General features: G+C 42.5%; 1 protein-coding gene across 1 annotated transcript in view; it reads left to right on the forward strand.

Annotated features, from left to right (window-relative positions):
• The first annotated feature begins 279 nt into the window (after positions 1–279).
• Positions 280–15,676, forward strand: part of SEC63 (SEC63 homolog, protein translocation regulator) — a 62,207-nt gene continuing 46,810 nt past the window's right edge. Inside the window, exon 1 of the mRNA XM_054195147.1 lies at positions 280–620. Within this exon, the coding sequence (XP_054051122.1) occupies positions 497–620 (124 nt within the window). The 5' untranslated portion in view covers positions 280–496. The remainder of the gene's footprint in view (positions 621–15,676) is intronic.

Raw genomic sequence — 15,676 nt, forward strand, 5'->3', positions numbered from 1 at the left:
GGGGCCGGGGCGCCATCCTGCGGGGAAGAGGCGGCTCCCTGCAGGCCATCGCTTTCGGTTGGCCGTCCGCCCGCGGGAGCCGGGCCGGGTCACGACGCCCCTCGGGACGGGGACCGGGACAGGGACATGAGGGGACGGAACGGCCCCCCCTTCCGGTTCTCCTCAGGCGCCTCTCGCGGCGCGGGCATGGCGAGGGGCGGAGCTTTGGCTCAGCCAATCAGCGGCCGGGCGGGGGCGTGGGTGGGTGGGGAGGACGCGGGCGCGCGCCTCCCGTGACGCCACAATGGCTATGGTGGCTGCATAGTGACACGTCTCCTTCCGCGGCGGCGCCCGGCAGGAGGCGGGGTGTGTGTGTGTGTGGGGAGCGCTCGTTCTCGCGGGATCCCGGAGCGGCTGTTGCTCGGCCCCTCGCACCGGGCCGCCGGCGGGGACGGCAGCGGCGGGGGGGTGTGTGCGTGTGGGCTGCCGGCGCGGCCCGGCCCGGCGCTGAGCGGCCATGGCGGGGCAGCAGTTCCAGTACGACGACAGCGGCAACACGTTCTTCTACTTCCTCACCAGCTTCGTGGGGCTCATCGTCATCCCCGCCACCTACTACCTGTGGCCGCGGGACCAGCACGCCGGTGAGCGGCCTTGCCCCGGCTCCGGGCCCGGCTCCGGGCCCGGGCCCGGCCTGCGCCTCCGCCTGCCGTCACGGGCCTTCCCCTCCCACCCCCGGCGGCGGCGGCGCGACCCCGCCGCCCCCACGGCAGAGCAGAGCGGGGCCGGCCCGGGCCTCCCGTCGTGCCGGGTCCGCACCGGCTCCGCTCCGCCCCGCCCGGGCCGTCGCTGCGGGGAGCGGCCCCGGGAGCAGCCGCTTCTCGGGGGGGTGGGAAGGGCTGGGGGGCGCCGGTCTGTCGGAGTAGTCGGTGTCAGCCATTTAGCGGTTCCCCGTACCCCGGGAGGTGGGGGGGGCAGGCGGCAAACGTGAGGGTCCGAGCCCGCCGCCCCGAAAGCGCGCTCGGCTCCGCGCCTCTGCTCCTGCAGAGTCATTGTAGCGCTGGGGTGTAACGCTTTGTTTTGTTTTTTTTTTTTTTTTTTTTTCCTTTTTGTTCTGCGCCCCCCCCCCCCCTTGTCTTCCCTGGGTGTTTCGGGGTGGGTGACCTAAATTTGCATCGTGGGAAAAGAATAAACTATTGAACGTTGTTTTTTGGAGTTGAGGCCAAAGAGGAAAAGTTACCGGGCTCCGCTTTTATGCGCTGAAAGGTCACAGCGAGCGTGAAAATGGGGCTCTAATTCTTTTTTCCCATTGCAAGTCATGCAGTGTCCCAAGTGCTTGGTTCCTGCTCCACCCTTTGGGATGATGTTCTGTGGCCCAAGCGTTGTTGGAAAGTTTCTCTGAATACTGTTAAATTTCATTTTTGCAGTAATTTCCCCCTTTGTCTTTCCTGCATCCCTCTGTTCTTGGAGAAAGAAGGCATTTTGGTACGTAGGCTGCCAGGAACCCCTTTTTAACCACAGTTTTGAGATTAAAAAGGCTGTAGTAACTGTGTTTGAAGGCAGAACAATAAATGCTCAGCAGGCCAGGAATGCTTGATGCCGATTCCTATCGCTGAAACTACTGACCTTTTAAGAATGCTTGTGCTTTGCAATCTGAGAAAAACCCCTTTTATTCACTGCGTCTTTTTTACGTTCACTATGTGGTGGTTATTTAGGGTTTTTATACGACATTTTAAATGGCTTGTACGGTTCTGTTTAACTTAGTTTTGTACGTAAAAGAAGTACTCAACAATGAAATCTTACTTCTATACCCTCTAGTAAGGAGTAAGTAGAAGAAAAATTGACAGGACAAATGCTGTGTTGGTGCTAAATCCTGGCTGTTTGCAATCTTGGTTGCTGGCGAACATGCCTGTGGCTTCTGACAGGGCACAGGCTCAAGAACCTCTTTGGAGGATTTATCTCTGCCCTCCAGATGCTACCTGTTGTGCAGCTGAGGAGTTAGTTCTTTCTGTTGTAGAGAAAGGTTTCTCTGCCTTGTCTTGCAGAGTCCTGACTGTTGCAAGAGGGAGGCGTTACTGCTGTTGAAGACATTTTGTAATCTTGGGGTTGTTTTTAAGGAGCAGGGGATCAGAGAGAGAAGACAACTCTACTTCTGTAACCTTTCTCCAGAACTCAAGATTTCTTGTTTTATTTTTGTTCTGGTGAAGGGTGGGAGGCAGCGGGAAAGAAAATCGCTCTTTCTCTTGAATACTGTTTTACCTTCTCTGTAGTTCTTGGCAGCTGCTTCTTGGGAGAACTGATGTGACTTAGTTGAGATGCTGTGCAGAATGGTATGGCACCATCAGCAGTGATGCTCAGTGCTGTTAACTTTGCTTTCAAGGGACTGACAGAAGCAGGAAAAGCCGTAGAAATGTTGTCAAACTTGTAAACGCTTTACTAGCCTAATGTTTGATCTTCACATATCCTTACAGAATGGCAGAAAATGAAAACCTGACTTTAGAATATATGGCTATATGGATTGTACCCGGTTTCCAAATAGGCATGCCGTTAAACATTACTCATTTCTTTCCCTCTAGCCAGCGTTGTCAGATGTGTGGAGGGCCTGCTGCATATCGTTCTGCAATTAGCGCTAGATTCTTACAAAGCTGTATCAAACCATACTTCCCAAAACACAAGGTAAATTTTATTACGCTGTTGGTACAAAAATGAGTCAACTAAGTGGAAATCACCAAGCATGGCAATGAATGGAAATGAAAGAATGATTTCTGCCTCATAATTGTTTTAATGGATTTTAAAATGTCAGTGTAGTCCAATTTTTAGCATACGGTTTAATAGTGTGCCTGCAGTCTCCAGGTTGAGTTCTGTTCTGCAGGCTCTTTTTGAATAAAGAGTTGAGGTGTTGTGCAGATTGCAGTCAGGACTACTGGAGCGCTCCCATGCTTCATTGTGGTGTTCTAGTTGTTTATTTGTATGCCTCTTGTGCGACTCGTTTCCAGCAAAATCCTCTGAGTAGTCTTCACTCAACTTTGTATGTATTCAGCCATACCTGTTCCAGCATTTGAACCAGATGTTGGGAATAAATTAAAACCTTGTGATGATGCAAAGTACCGATTGTTTAGCCACAACTTCTTGTTTTCAGAATACTTCAGTATAAAAAGCCAAACAAACCAAAGCTCATATATCTTTTTGGAAGCTAAGAGAAGACCTTTGTCTTCAGAAGAGAAAATTTCCAGCACTGCTAGCTTCTGACTCCTGTAATGAGCCGGAATATCTAGACTTTGATAAGAGATGTTTATTTTGATACTAATTTAGAGCAGGTTTTCCAACCAGTGAGGCACAGTACAGGGCCAAACTGAATAAGCTCTGCCAAGACTTCTGCTCCCTCCATGTAGGACCAGCTAACATTTTTGTTCTGGAATTGTGTTTTGTCCTACCTGTGCTAGAGAGTCCAGCATAGAGATGCCTTTGTGGCCCTGGGCAGAGCTGGTGAGGTCCAGGTGGACTAGCTAACTATTTCAGCATGACGGGAGTGAGAAGACTGTGTTGGAGTGAACTTTTAGCCAAATCACATGCCTGTCTTCCTCACTTCAAGACCTATTTGGAATGCAAACCAGAGCACCCGAAAGGCACAGAGCAGATGCCTTTTTTGGTAAAAATTAGGTGGGAAGATGTCCTTCAGCCACATTGTTTTATGAGAGTGGACTAGAGCTAGTCTGAAGCAAGAGTGAAATGCTTATAGCAGGGAGGTTGCGCCTTTGGTGCCCGCTACTTCCTCCTACAAGTGCGCTGCCAAAGACTGCTGGTACTTGATAGAGTAGGGAGCGCCAGCAGAGGGGGAGGAACGGGAGTGCAAAACGTTCATGGCTCTCTTCAAGTGAGGTTTGGCACCAAAAATCTGGGAATTGCCGATGGTCTGTAACATTTGTTCTGGGCTGTAGTTTTGTGGTAAATGCCCATAGAGTAAATTAAAGGAAAAAAAAAAATCAGTGTTTATTTTTGCCATAGTGAAGATTGGAACATAAAAATAGTTCTATACTGCTTTACTGTTTTGAGAAAACTCAAAATGTGTTACCTAATGTCAGATTTTTAGCAGGATAGCTTTTTTTGGCAAGCCATTAAGATTTTACTCTGAAGTTGTTTTTATTTTTAAATAAACTTTTGAAAGGCCTTTTCAATACCACTGTCTTGAAGAACAGCATGGTTTAACTTGTTTTGTCGCTCTAATCCTGAGTAAAATTTGAGCTGCTTTTATTTCCTGGGTGTCTAAACCTGCTTTCTCCAGGCATTCTGAGAGAGGCCTTATGAAGAGTTGCTGCAGGCTGTGGTAGGGATCAATATTTATATTTGGGATGGTTTTGCTGTGGTGTGGTAGTCACCCTGTGAACTGTCCTATAATTTCATTACCTCGGCGTTGATAAACCAAACAAGCAAGTAATTGACTTTGTAAAACGGATTTGTCCCAATGACTTTATCTCCTTGGTGTTCATTGTGGAACTAATAAGGCTCTTGTAAAAGGTTAATTGTTTAGCTTTGTGTCTTGGGCTGCAGTTTCATAACTGCTTCAAGGTAACAGTGCTCTGATGGAGTAAGTCTTGTGTTTCTCCCCCTCCCTTGTGCCAAATAGAGCATCTGAGCAGTGTGGGGGACTGGAATTAACTCATTTGAGCTAAAATGGGGGGGTTTTTTTGCCTTTTCCCCCTGTCTTTTAATATGTATTAGTTTCTGGGAATGACTCACTTTGTGGATGCCTGTGATGTTGCAGGACGTAACTTTGAGCTGGGAGGGGAGAAGACTGATTCTTTCAGTGGTGGTGATGGCTTCAGGTTATGGTGAAACTGCCATGTTGTCTATCCTTGACTTGTATCTTTAAAATGTGTGTGTGTGTTTTATTATTAAAAAAGCCCACAACTTTTTGTGGGAGGAAAACTATTGCAAGGACTGTTCTTGATTTGAAACAAAAATTATGGTTGCTAAAAAGTTATTCTGTTGCAGATTCACTTCTTAACTAAAGAGTATTTTCTGAAGTGGGAATTCTAAAGTTGTTTTTCAAAAAGTTAATTGTGAGAGTTGAAGAGAAGATGGTTTTTCTCAGCAATTAGGGATGTCTCAGTGCCCGTCAAAGTATCTTCGTGTTGTTGGACTTGCTTTGAACCAGTTTCACTTGTAGGTTGTGTGGCTCATCATCAGCATCTAGAAAGGAAATGGAGAGCAAGAGGTGATTGAATTTAGTTGGATAATGCACCAGTTGTTGCACAATGCAGATGTGTTTGCTGAACTTTGTGTACTTTTTGACTTATACCTGTGCTGCTGAATTGAGACACGTAATTATAAAGCTGTGCTGAAACAGGTGGTCATAGAGTGCAGTGTGCTTTGTAGTTAAGTACGTGTATCTGTGAAAGCTTGTCATTTCGTCCAATTTCTGAGTTGATTTAGGTCTACATGAAATAAATTATCCTGGTTTAGGGCACTGGATATTCATAATGTGTTGCAAAGCTGCTGGAAAGAATAAAAGTCTCTCTCCGTATTTTTTTTACAGTAGCTTGAACAAAACAAGATGTTGAAAACAGTTCAAAAAACCCAAAGTATAATAGCTGTGAGTGCAGGGATAATGCTAACGAAAGATTTCTGTCTCAGTCTCTTCTTAAGAGAGGAAAGAGGCTGTAGGAGCTATTCTGCTTGGAACATGGATCTTACTACTTGAAGTGTAAGAACAGAAAAACCTATTGTAGGAATGGGGAGGAAAAAAACCCCATCAACAAACCATGAGCTGTTGAATTTTCATATCTAGGAAAAAAACAGTGATGAAATGGATAAGAGCTGTTCAGTTTACTTTCATTGTGATAGAAGTCCATATGAAGTGTGGGGGTGCTTTTTGTTGGTCCTGTGTTCCATCCGCCCCAAGTTATATGTTGCCTTGTTGCTCACTAGCCTTTTTCGCCGGCAGCCTCCCCTCTCAAATTTTTCAGAGACGTAGCAGAAGTTTTCCTGAAGAGCACCAGGCTAATACAAAGAAAAACTTTAAAAAAATCTGGTTAAAGGAGGCTATTCCCTGCTAATCTATGAAGATGCCATGCCTCTAGGAGGTAGCATAGGCTGTTTGAGGACCTCTGTTCTAGTCCAGCGTTTTTGCATCGAGGCTGGGGAAAGTACAGAAATACTTAAAAAATATAGCTTATTAGGTGGCTATTAAAAGGAGGAACAGAATATAATGGTGATACTTAATACTATTTAATTATTTTTTTACTATATTGTTATTTTGAAGCAGTAGGTTTTTTGCCTATTACTGTAGATATATAATACTTGGCACCCATGTTCAAAACCTTGAATAGAAGTGTATCTACCCATGACACTGGATATCCCTATATGTAGTAGTGTAAATATGAAGGTTTCTCTGTAATTTTTGGTGTATTTTTCATCTGTAGATCTCGAGGCTGTCTTCAGAGATCCATCTTAATCCCCTGCTTTAAGATGGAAGCAGAGGAACTGAGACTATAAAGTTTATTTGGCTCTTTAAGGCCAAACAGTGAGTCTGCAACTTGGATGTGACTCAAGCTGATGTAGAGAATGCAGGCAGCATTTCTTCTGTTTTATTTGTAACGGAGTAATGAGCACTTGTACCTTACAGCAGCTGTGGGAGAGGAAGGGCATCTCGGTACTACCTAATACTGCTGCTCCCACTCTGGGGTAAAATTCTTCCGTGCTGCTTCTAATCCTCTGGTGAGGTAAGACTGGGAGTGGGTTAATTGTGACCCCTGTCCTTGCTCACAGCTCACTGAGATCTCATTAACATTACCTCAAAAGTATTTCACAGTATTTCGGTATTTGGTAGTACAGGATAAAAGTACAGGATGCTGGTACAGGACAGGATAAAAGGATGGGATAAAACCACAGGATGCCAGGCTCACCGCTAATGCGGTAGACGACCATGGGTGTGAAAACTTGATATCTGTGAATATAAGCATTTTGTGCCTGTATGTGCATGTGCTTATCCTTTCCTGTTAATATAACCTTTGAGCATTTTGTCAGGAAGTGGGAGGAGAGTCAGTGAAACTCAGTTATGCATTTAAGAACTGTTATTACATATAAATCGATTTTTTTTGAGGTATTGAGAGATATGGTTAACTTAAACCATTTGAAGTTCAGAAAAGTGCAGCTTATTAGGTGACTGTTAAATGGGAGAATAGAATATAACAGGGATACTTAATACTGTTTTGTTAATTTTTTGCTATATTGCTATTTTGAAGTAGTAGGGTTGGGTTTTTTTTTTGCAGAAACATTTGAAGAAAGGGCAAACATTATGAGATGTCATTAGTGATGCCTAGCAATTATCTCTAAAAATATTTTTCAAAACAAAGCATTTGGACAGGGTCATCTAAGCTGTTCTGTTATTTGGAAAAAAGGCATGTCTTTTCATGGATTTTTTTGGAAGTATTGTTATCTTCTTGTAAGCATTGTAGCCTCCTAGCAGTAAAATAAAATTAATAACCCTCTATTAGAGATTACTTGAGCAGCTTCAAGACTGTCCAGAACACTTAATTCTGAAAAGCTTTTTGTTGCAAGATAAAGATCAAGCTATTACAAGAACCTTATCTCTCATTACATTAAAGCTATTTCTATTTTTTTTTAATTCAGCCTTTTTTATGGAAGCTTATGAAAACAGTATTGTAAGAGTTTGTTGTTCATTTTATACTTGCTGCAAAGATGTCTTGAACTACTCATGTAGATGACACTGAACTACTACCAGGATGTATAGGCTATGTATTAGAGAATTCAAGTTAGTGGTATTTTAACCTGATATATTTAAGGGTAAAGTGTGATGATTTAGTTTTGTTTTTATGAGCAGCTAAACCATTCTTTCAGGAGGAGCAGGAATTTGAGAGAGGAGCAAGGTAAATGATGAGGAATGGGAGCAACAGCAATTCCAAAGTGAAGATTTTGGGGTGGCTTTTTTTTTTTTCCTTCAAATTCATGCTTGTGAAGAAGGGTGCAGATCTGCAGCAATTGAACAAGTCTAGCTTGGAGCTGCTGCTGCGTCCTTTCATGCTGTGGTGCTGCCTTCTCCCCACTGAGGAATTTGTAGTCCTTTCCCTCAGTTGCTAGCCAGGACCGGACACGCATGTGCCTCCGCTTCATGATAAGGGAGGTAATGCTGGCTAGACCATACAAAGAGTAAGGAGAAGCCCAAAATAGGTACTTAATTTCTTTCCTGAGCAAAAAGATTTGTGTCTGCACCAGTTTTTAAATAAGCGTACAGTTGAGAATATTGAAGAGGTGTTTTCAGATTTTCACTTAATATTTCCCTTGTACAGAAAATTACTTACAAGCATTCTAAATATATATCTGTTGGAGAGAATGCATTTTTAGATTCAAAAGATGCCATTATCTTGGTTAGCTGTTTGAACTATTTGTAACTAGGATATTTGCTTCTACAAAGCATTGACTTCTACAAAGGCTTACCAATAAAGTTTCAAATATTGATAGTTTTTTTAAAATTTTTATTAAATTTTTTAAGAACAAAAGGGTGGATATAGTGGGTCAGGTCAGATGTCATCTTTATGTGATAGTGCATACCTTAAGGAGGGAATGACAGGACAAGCATAAATTATGCTTCCTTTGCATATTCTCCCAGTTTCCAATGGTTTTTAGTTCAATGACTTTCTTTTAGCATAGCATGTATACCATCCTGTGGCAAGGAGTTCACCAGCTCTGCTGCCCACACTGCAAGTAATGGCCTTTGTTTTGCACCTGCATCTGATTTTATTTGACGATCTTTATGTGCTGTACTGGAAGAGGCAGTAAACATTCAATCCTGCCTGTCCTGGCTGTCACTTAGGTTTTTTACAGCCTTCTGTTACCTCTCCTTGCACTTCTCTCTCCCAGCTGAAAGATTTGTAGCTTATATTTTGGACATAAATCTTCTCATACGTTTGATGGCCCTTGTTCACCTTAATTGAATGTTTTCTAGTTGTTCCTCTTTGAGAGGTGCGAGCTAGGACGACTATGCATCATACTCAAGGTTTGTACATACCTTAAGCTTACGTGGTGGAATAATATTCTCTCCCTTTCTTCATAGGAATGCTCTAAACATTTGCTTTCCTTTTGTAACTAATAAGTATTCAGATGATGTTTTCATAGAACAGTTTCTCACAGTGCCAAGATCGCATTCCTGAGAGGTAGTGGTCAGCCCCAAGCTTATCCTTGCATATATAAAATTAGGACAGTCCTCATTGCTCTTTACATTTTCATACCCTGAATTGCATGTGCCATTCTGTAGTCCACTTGCTTGATATTTACAGTTCTCCACAATACCCTTGTCCATGTTACCTAGAATAAGTCAATACAGCCCAGAAACTTTATTTTACTGCTCACTCCTTTACCCAGGTTACTTATTAGTGAAATGTGAGTATCATAGTTCTAGCACAGATTCCTGCAGAACTCCTGGTGGTTTCCTTCTGCTGTGAGAACTGGCCATTCACTCTGTCTTCTAGTCACATATTTATTTTTGCAATAGTTACATGGTTGTCCTGAAACACTTTTAAGGGGAACCTTTCCAAAGCCTTTTGGAAACCCCAGACTGTCAGTAGGATCTCCTCTTCCATATGGTTACTTCCTTTAGAGGACTAACGTTTGTAAAGCTCACTTTCCCTTTACAAAAGCCCCACTGATGATAAATGGATGTATGGTTCTGATCCCCGTGTCCACTAATTCTGACCTTTATTATAGTTTCTTCAAGGTGTGCATCAGAACATGACTGCATTTTTAGTGATTGGTGGTATGCTAAGTGATTTTTGTCTACATTTGCTTTGGATTGAATGTGTTCTGGTTTTCTCCCCACACAAAATTGATAAAATAAAACTAATAATTAAGGACATGTAAGTCTTGGAGCCCAGTGCTGTTGATTTAATCTAAAATGTTAACTTTGACTCATGTGGGTGTCATTCCATATTAAAATGGCCAGTTTTCTCATTCCTCTCAGACTCTATTGTAAAGTTTTGCTGATGCACTTGTAGGTCCAGTCCTACTAAAAATTTGATAATTTAGGTGATGTAGCTTAAAAGATAATATAGTTAGTCCCACTAGCAGTTTTGTCGGCACAAATGAGACAGTATACTAACAGGAAGAAGGTTTGGAAATGGCTTGATTAGGAATAGTGTAGTGTGCCCCAAGACCAGCGAGGCTCTCTGTATACAGAAAGTCCAAGTAAGTAAACTCTGAAAAGAAGTTAACTTTCAAGATGTTGACTCATCTCATGTTACTATTTATTAAAGTTGTTAGTAACAAATCCTATCTTTCGGTCAGCAGATATGTGTGGAACAATGTGGTAATGAAAAGTTACGTTACTTTTTGTCCCTTTTATGCCTAATCTAGTTGCTGCAAAACATGCTCTAGAAAAGAATAAGCCTTTCTATTAAGGTCTTTCACAGGACTTTCTGTAGTTTATGAACTGATTGGAGTTTTAACAGTTAACAACAACGTGATACTTGAAACATTATATTTTTTGATTATTTCTATGAATATTTACTAGACAAAAAAATCTTTGGAAACAACTAGGGTCAGATTATTCAGCTATAAACATTTTAGTGAAGAGGATAACTTGGACATGATCTCTTTATAGAGAAACTTGGAGTAATGAGGACAATTCTTACAATAATAGACGTGAAAATTAGAAAGTGTCTGTTCAGATCATTTCACTGGTACGGTCAGTTCAAAGTCCTGGAACATGCTTTCCAGTTTAAAAAAACCCAAACAATCTTAACTGAAACACTGGTGGCCTTTTGAAGGCTTTGGGTTTAAGCAATGGCATTTTAGAACGCTTTAAATCAATTTAACTTGCTTCATGCCTCATAATTTGGGGGTTTTACAGTAGAAGTCAATCCTATTATAATAAGGTTTGAAATTATTTAGTACTTCAGAGGAGTTGCTGAATTTGTGAGTTGCTGCAAGTTTGAATCCTGTTTCTTAGTTGCTGGGGAAGATGGGTTACTGCTTTAAAACATCATTATCAGTCTTTGTCAGCGGGTTCTTTTGAAAGTAAGTGTAGGGTTTTTTCCTGATCTTGTGGTTTTTACATTATTTCTGGGTACCATACTAGATCCGTGTGGAGTCTATTTTACAATAATTATCAAGGAAATTGTCAGTAGAGTTAAGCAAAAATGGCCTAGTAAGGCAGTAGGGTAGTGTTTTCATATTTGTATTCATCACTTGTTCTGTGAGAAATAGTTCTGTGATTAAAAAAGTAAATTTGCTCAGAGAGCCCCATTTCAAGATCTCAGTAAATATATTGTCCATACCATTGTTTAATTTCTGTGATTGTGGAAGTAGGAAAAAGTCCAAGACTTCAGCCACTTGCGTGTGTATACATTGTGTGTATATACACATATACATAGCTGTTGAAAGGAAATGGGAACCTATTTAGTGCACAGTTTAGAGGATTAAAACTGTAGAACTCTGAAGGAAAATCAGGAAAATCAGAAACTCTCAAGAGCAGTGTTTCAGCTGAGCCTGTTACCTTGTGTTTAAACAGGACAGGTTTAATGCTTAGAGCTGTGGTACCCTTGGATCATAACCTTTACTCAAGACTTGCATACTATATATATTACTTGCATCTCCTGACGCATTCCACAGGTACAAGTTTCCAAGACAAGGCTAGAGAGAGGATGACATGCTGCACGTAAGTTTTGTGAAAGTCCGTCTTTAAAGTGATCTTGGCATTTCCTAGGCTGCAGAGCTCTGCCACTCTGTGTCTCTTGCTGAAAGGAGTCCTTTTCTTTTGAAACCAAGCAGCATTCTCCCTTAGGTGAATTGTCTGCATCTGGTAGGCAGAATGTTTCATACGCGCTTCCTCATATCTCTTTTTCTGGCAGAGTCCACTGTAGCTGTATTTTAGACTTGCTGCCTTTGCTTTTCTTAATAGCCTGAAGGCAGAAAGGACGTAGGAGGCTAGGACGTACTTCTGTTCTTTCCTACTGTTTGAGGTAGAATGATGGAAAACCAGTGGCTTCCATTTATTTTGGATATTAAGTTTTCTGTTAGTTTTTGATTGTCCTAGAAATTGACTGTATGAGCTTTTTAAACTTTTATATGCTTTAGATATGAGTACTGATGCCAATAGTCTTATTTTGTGGTATTTTTTTTTCCTAAAACTGACCTGTGTTTGCAGCTGAAACAAAATTCCAGTGATTAAAACTTTTCTATGTAATTCCAGGTGTACCTCTTTCCATACCCTCTCTTCCAGAGTTGCCCATCTCCAATAAATGTGTAATCTTGTCTCTTTTTTCAGGAGGATCTAAAATATGAAAAAGAATCTCTCTTAGGTTTTATTTTCGAGCACTTGTTGGAGCCTTTAGAATCTGAAACAAAAACACTAGGTCTAGGTAGGGATCATTTGTCAGGCATTCCTAAGGATAAAATGGGTACTCCTATTTCTTCAGAAACAGGTATGTAAGACTTCTCAAGCACTTCCAATAGTAGAATAGTGAAGACCACTTCTGCTTCACTGTCAGAAAGGAGCAGGTCAGAAGTAATTTCTGAAGTAACAGTGAGATTAGGTTATCCTACACGGGTTACTAAAAATGAAACAAAACTCGTGCAGTGCTGTTCTTTTGCTTCATGGTGTTCAGCCCGAAATGACTTGTATCCCAGATCTTTCTTTCGATGTCTTAGCGTAGCCCACTTACCTGGTGCCCTTGTCATTGCCCACAGAAGTGGTTCATTCTTTCTGGGGTACTATTTTTAACATGTTTCGTGAAGTCATGTCAGCATGTGTGTCACAGATTCTTCTGGCAACAGAAATGCTCAGGTTCCTGAGCTGCCTGGCAGCGCCCATGTTGGCAGCATCCTTTGTGTTCCTCATGTGCTGATAGAATCATGTCTGCTTTGCTAGTCATTAGTAGTACTGCCGAGGTGGTGGTGATCGGAGTGTGGTAATGCAATTGCTGCATTTTATAAAGACCTTGGTTTTTGAAGACAACGTTTGTATGAGAAGCCGAAGACTTTGTGTTCTTATGAGGAGGGGCAGGGGAGGAGTGCAGAAAGGCAGTGTGTGTGCCTGTAAGGAAGGTATGGGTATGGGTGAACATCAAAACCAAACTTAAGTCAGGCATGGCTGAGTTGTAGGCCACAGGTTAGATGTGATCTGTGGAAACAGCAAATCCAACCTGTGATCAGCTTCCTTCTCTGTTTGTGTGCCCCGTTTTCCTCACCCATTGTGTGGGTAAATTAATAGATGTTGAGACAGACGTGAGAAGAATTTTTTGCCTTGTGAGGGTGATCAAATGCTAGAACAGGTTGCTCAGAGACTGTGGGGTCGTTGAAGATATCCAAAGGCCTATGGCTACAGCAACCTGCTGCTTTGACCTGCCCCTGAGCAGCAGGGTTATATCAGATGATCTCCAGAGGTCTCTTCCAACCTGAAATGTTCAGCTGTTCTGTGATAACCAAGAACTGTGTGATCTGAATTACCCACACAGAAAAAGCAGATTACCTGTGGTTTATTCATCCTCAAATTGCTCTCTAAAGACCTGGATATTCAAGAGGCATATGTAAGTTCTGACAAAGAGAAGTCAATATTTTACTTAAGCATTCTGTACTGAAAACTGTGTTGCTGCCTGGAAACAAAGGAAGAAAACCTTTAGTCACCAAATAAAAGAAATAAAGATCAAAGATGGTCTTTTTCCTTGTTCCCCCCCCCCCCCCTTCTGTTTTAATAATTGTTTTGAACTTGTCTTTCAGATGTTGCCTACCTCTTTGGATTCAACATAAAGTTGACTATATCTCAGACTTACAGATCTATCAGCCATCTTTAGTCATTCTCTAGTTAAGGCATGTAGACAAATGGACAGCTACTTTTAAGGAAGCAAAAGTCTAAAATACTTGTTAATTACTTTATTTTCATCCAAAAGTAATAAGCAGCTTCTCACAAATGAACTGCTGTGCTAGGGTCTTGATTTTTACTTTCATTTGTCTAAAAGCTTTAGACAATGTTGGATTAAAATACCTACTAGTATCACTGGGGGACCTGATTAGCTCTTTTTGAATTGAAAGAGATGGCACTCGGGTTTCCTTTTGTACCAGTAATTGTTTTATTTCTTGAGAACTTGAAGAAAGTATTAAGATATAATTTTTGTCTGGATATTCCCATAAATTTGTTAAGATATTGTGATAGGCACTTGTGAGAACCCTCTGAAAGTGAGAGAGTTGTATTGATGAAAAATTGCTTGTGATTCTCAGGAACTTTGGATGCATGCAGAAAAATTTGGGGGGAAATGGAGAAAGCGTGGGGTGCTTATTTACAGAAATGAACTGGCAAGTGCACATCCTCGTCTGCAAGGTGTGCTTTAACAGTACCTTGATGCATGGATTATTGTTGGCGAGGTTAATTCAAAAGCCCATGGATGCATTATGCCTTTGCTTTTCAAGGCTGTTTAATACCTATTTTAAAAACTATAGGAGAGATTTGGTATTGTCAAAGGTTTTACCCATTAAATGAGAAGTTGTTTTTACTAGAGGAAAAGCATTTCCCCCTCCCCTCTCCCAACTTGTCTCCCTGTAATCCCATGTCAAAGGATGGTGTCTGAAGTGCTCTTCTGCGTTAATGGAGAGCCATGATCTGGAGTGAGAAGAAACAGAGAACCCTTATCTGCTTTCTGGACTCTGAACACTTTCCCTGACAGAGCAAGGATTCCAGAGATAAAATCCAAAGAAGGTACAATTCCTATTTCACAGCAAAGGTTTGCTCCAAGCAGCATGTAATGTATTTACTACTGCATGCTTGGGGTCTGCAGGATATTGCAGGGTGTGGTGGGCTGACCCAGGCTGCTCTATCACTGTCCCCCTCAGCTGGACAGGGGGAGAGAAAATAGGAGGAAAGGTTGTGGGTCGAGATAAGGACAGGGAGATCACTCAGCAATTACTGTCATGGGCAAAAACCAGACTCGACTTGGGGAAAATTAATTTAACTGATTGCTGATCAAATCAGAGTAGGGTAATGAGAAATAAAACCAAATCTTAAAACACCTTCTCCCCACCCCTCCCTTCTTCCTGGGCTCAACTTCACTCCTGATTTCTCTACCTCCTATCCTCTTGCAGTGCAGGGGGATGGGGAATGGGGGTTGTGGTCAGTTCATCACACGTTATCTCTGCTGCTCCTTGCTCCTCAAGGGGAGGACTCCTCACACTTTTCCCCTGCTCCAGGGTAGCAGGTAGCTCCCCACGGGAGACAGTTCTCCATGAACTTCTCCAACATGCGTACTTCCCATGGGCTGCAGTTCTTCACGAACTGCTCCAGCGTGGGCCCTTTCCTTGGGGTGCAGCCCTTCAGGAACAGCCTGCTCCAGCATGGGTCCCCCATAGTGGGGGCTTCCCACGGGGTCGCAGCTTCCTTCGGGCACATTCACCTGTTCTGGCATGGGGTCCTCCACAGGCTGCAGGTGGATATCTGCTCCACCGTGGACCTCCATGGTGTTTGCATGGTTCTTCACGTATTCTCACTCCTCTCTCTGGCTGCAATTGGTGTCGCGTGAGGATTTTTTTTTTTTTACCCTTCTTAAATACATTATCCCAGAGGTGTTGCCACTGTCACTGACGGGCTGAGCCTTGGCCAGCAGCAGGTCCGTCTTGGAGACAGCTGGCATTGGCTCTATTGGACCTGTGGGAAGCTTCTAGCAGCTTCTCACAGAAGCCACCTCTGTAGCGCCCCCCG

This window comes from Rissa tridactyla, chromosome 3, assembly GCF_028500815.1.
Source record: "Rissa tridactyla isolate bRisTri1 chromosome 3, bRisTri1.patW.cur.20221130, whole genome shotgun sequence".
NCBI classification, from domain to species: Eukaryota; Metazoa; Chordata; class Aves; order Charadriiformes; family Laridae; genus Rissa; species Rissa tridactyla.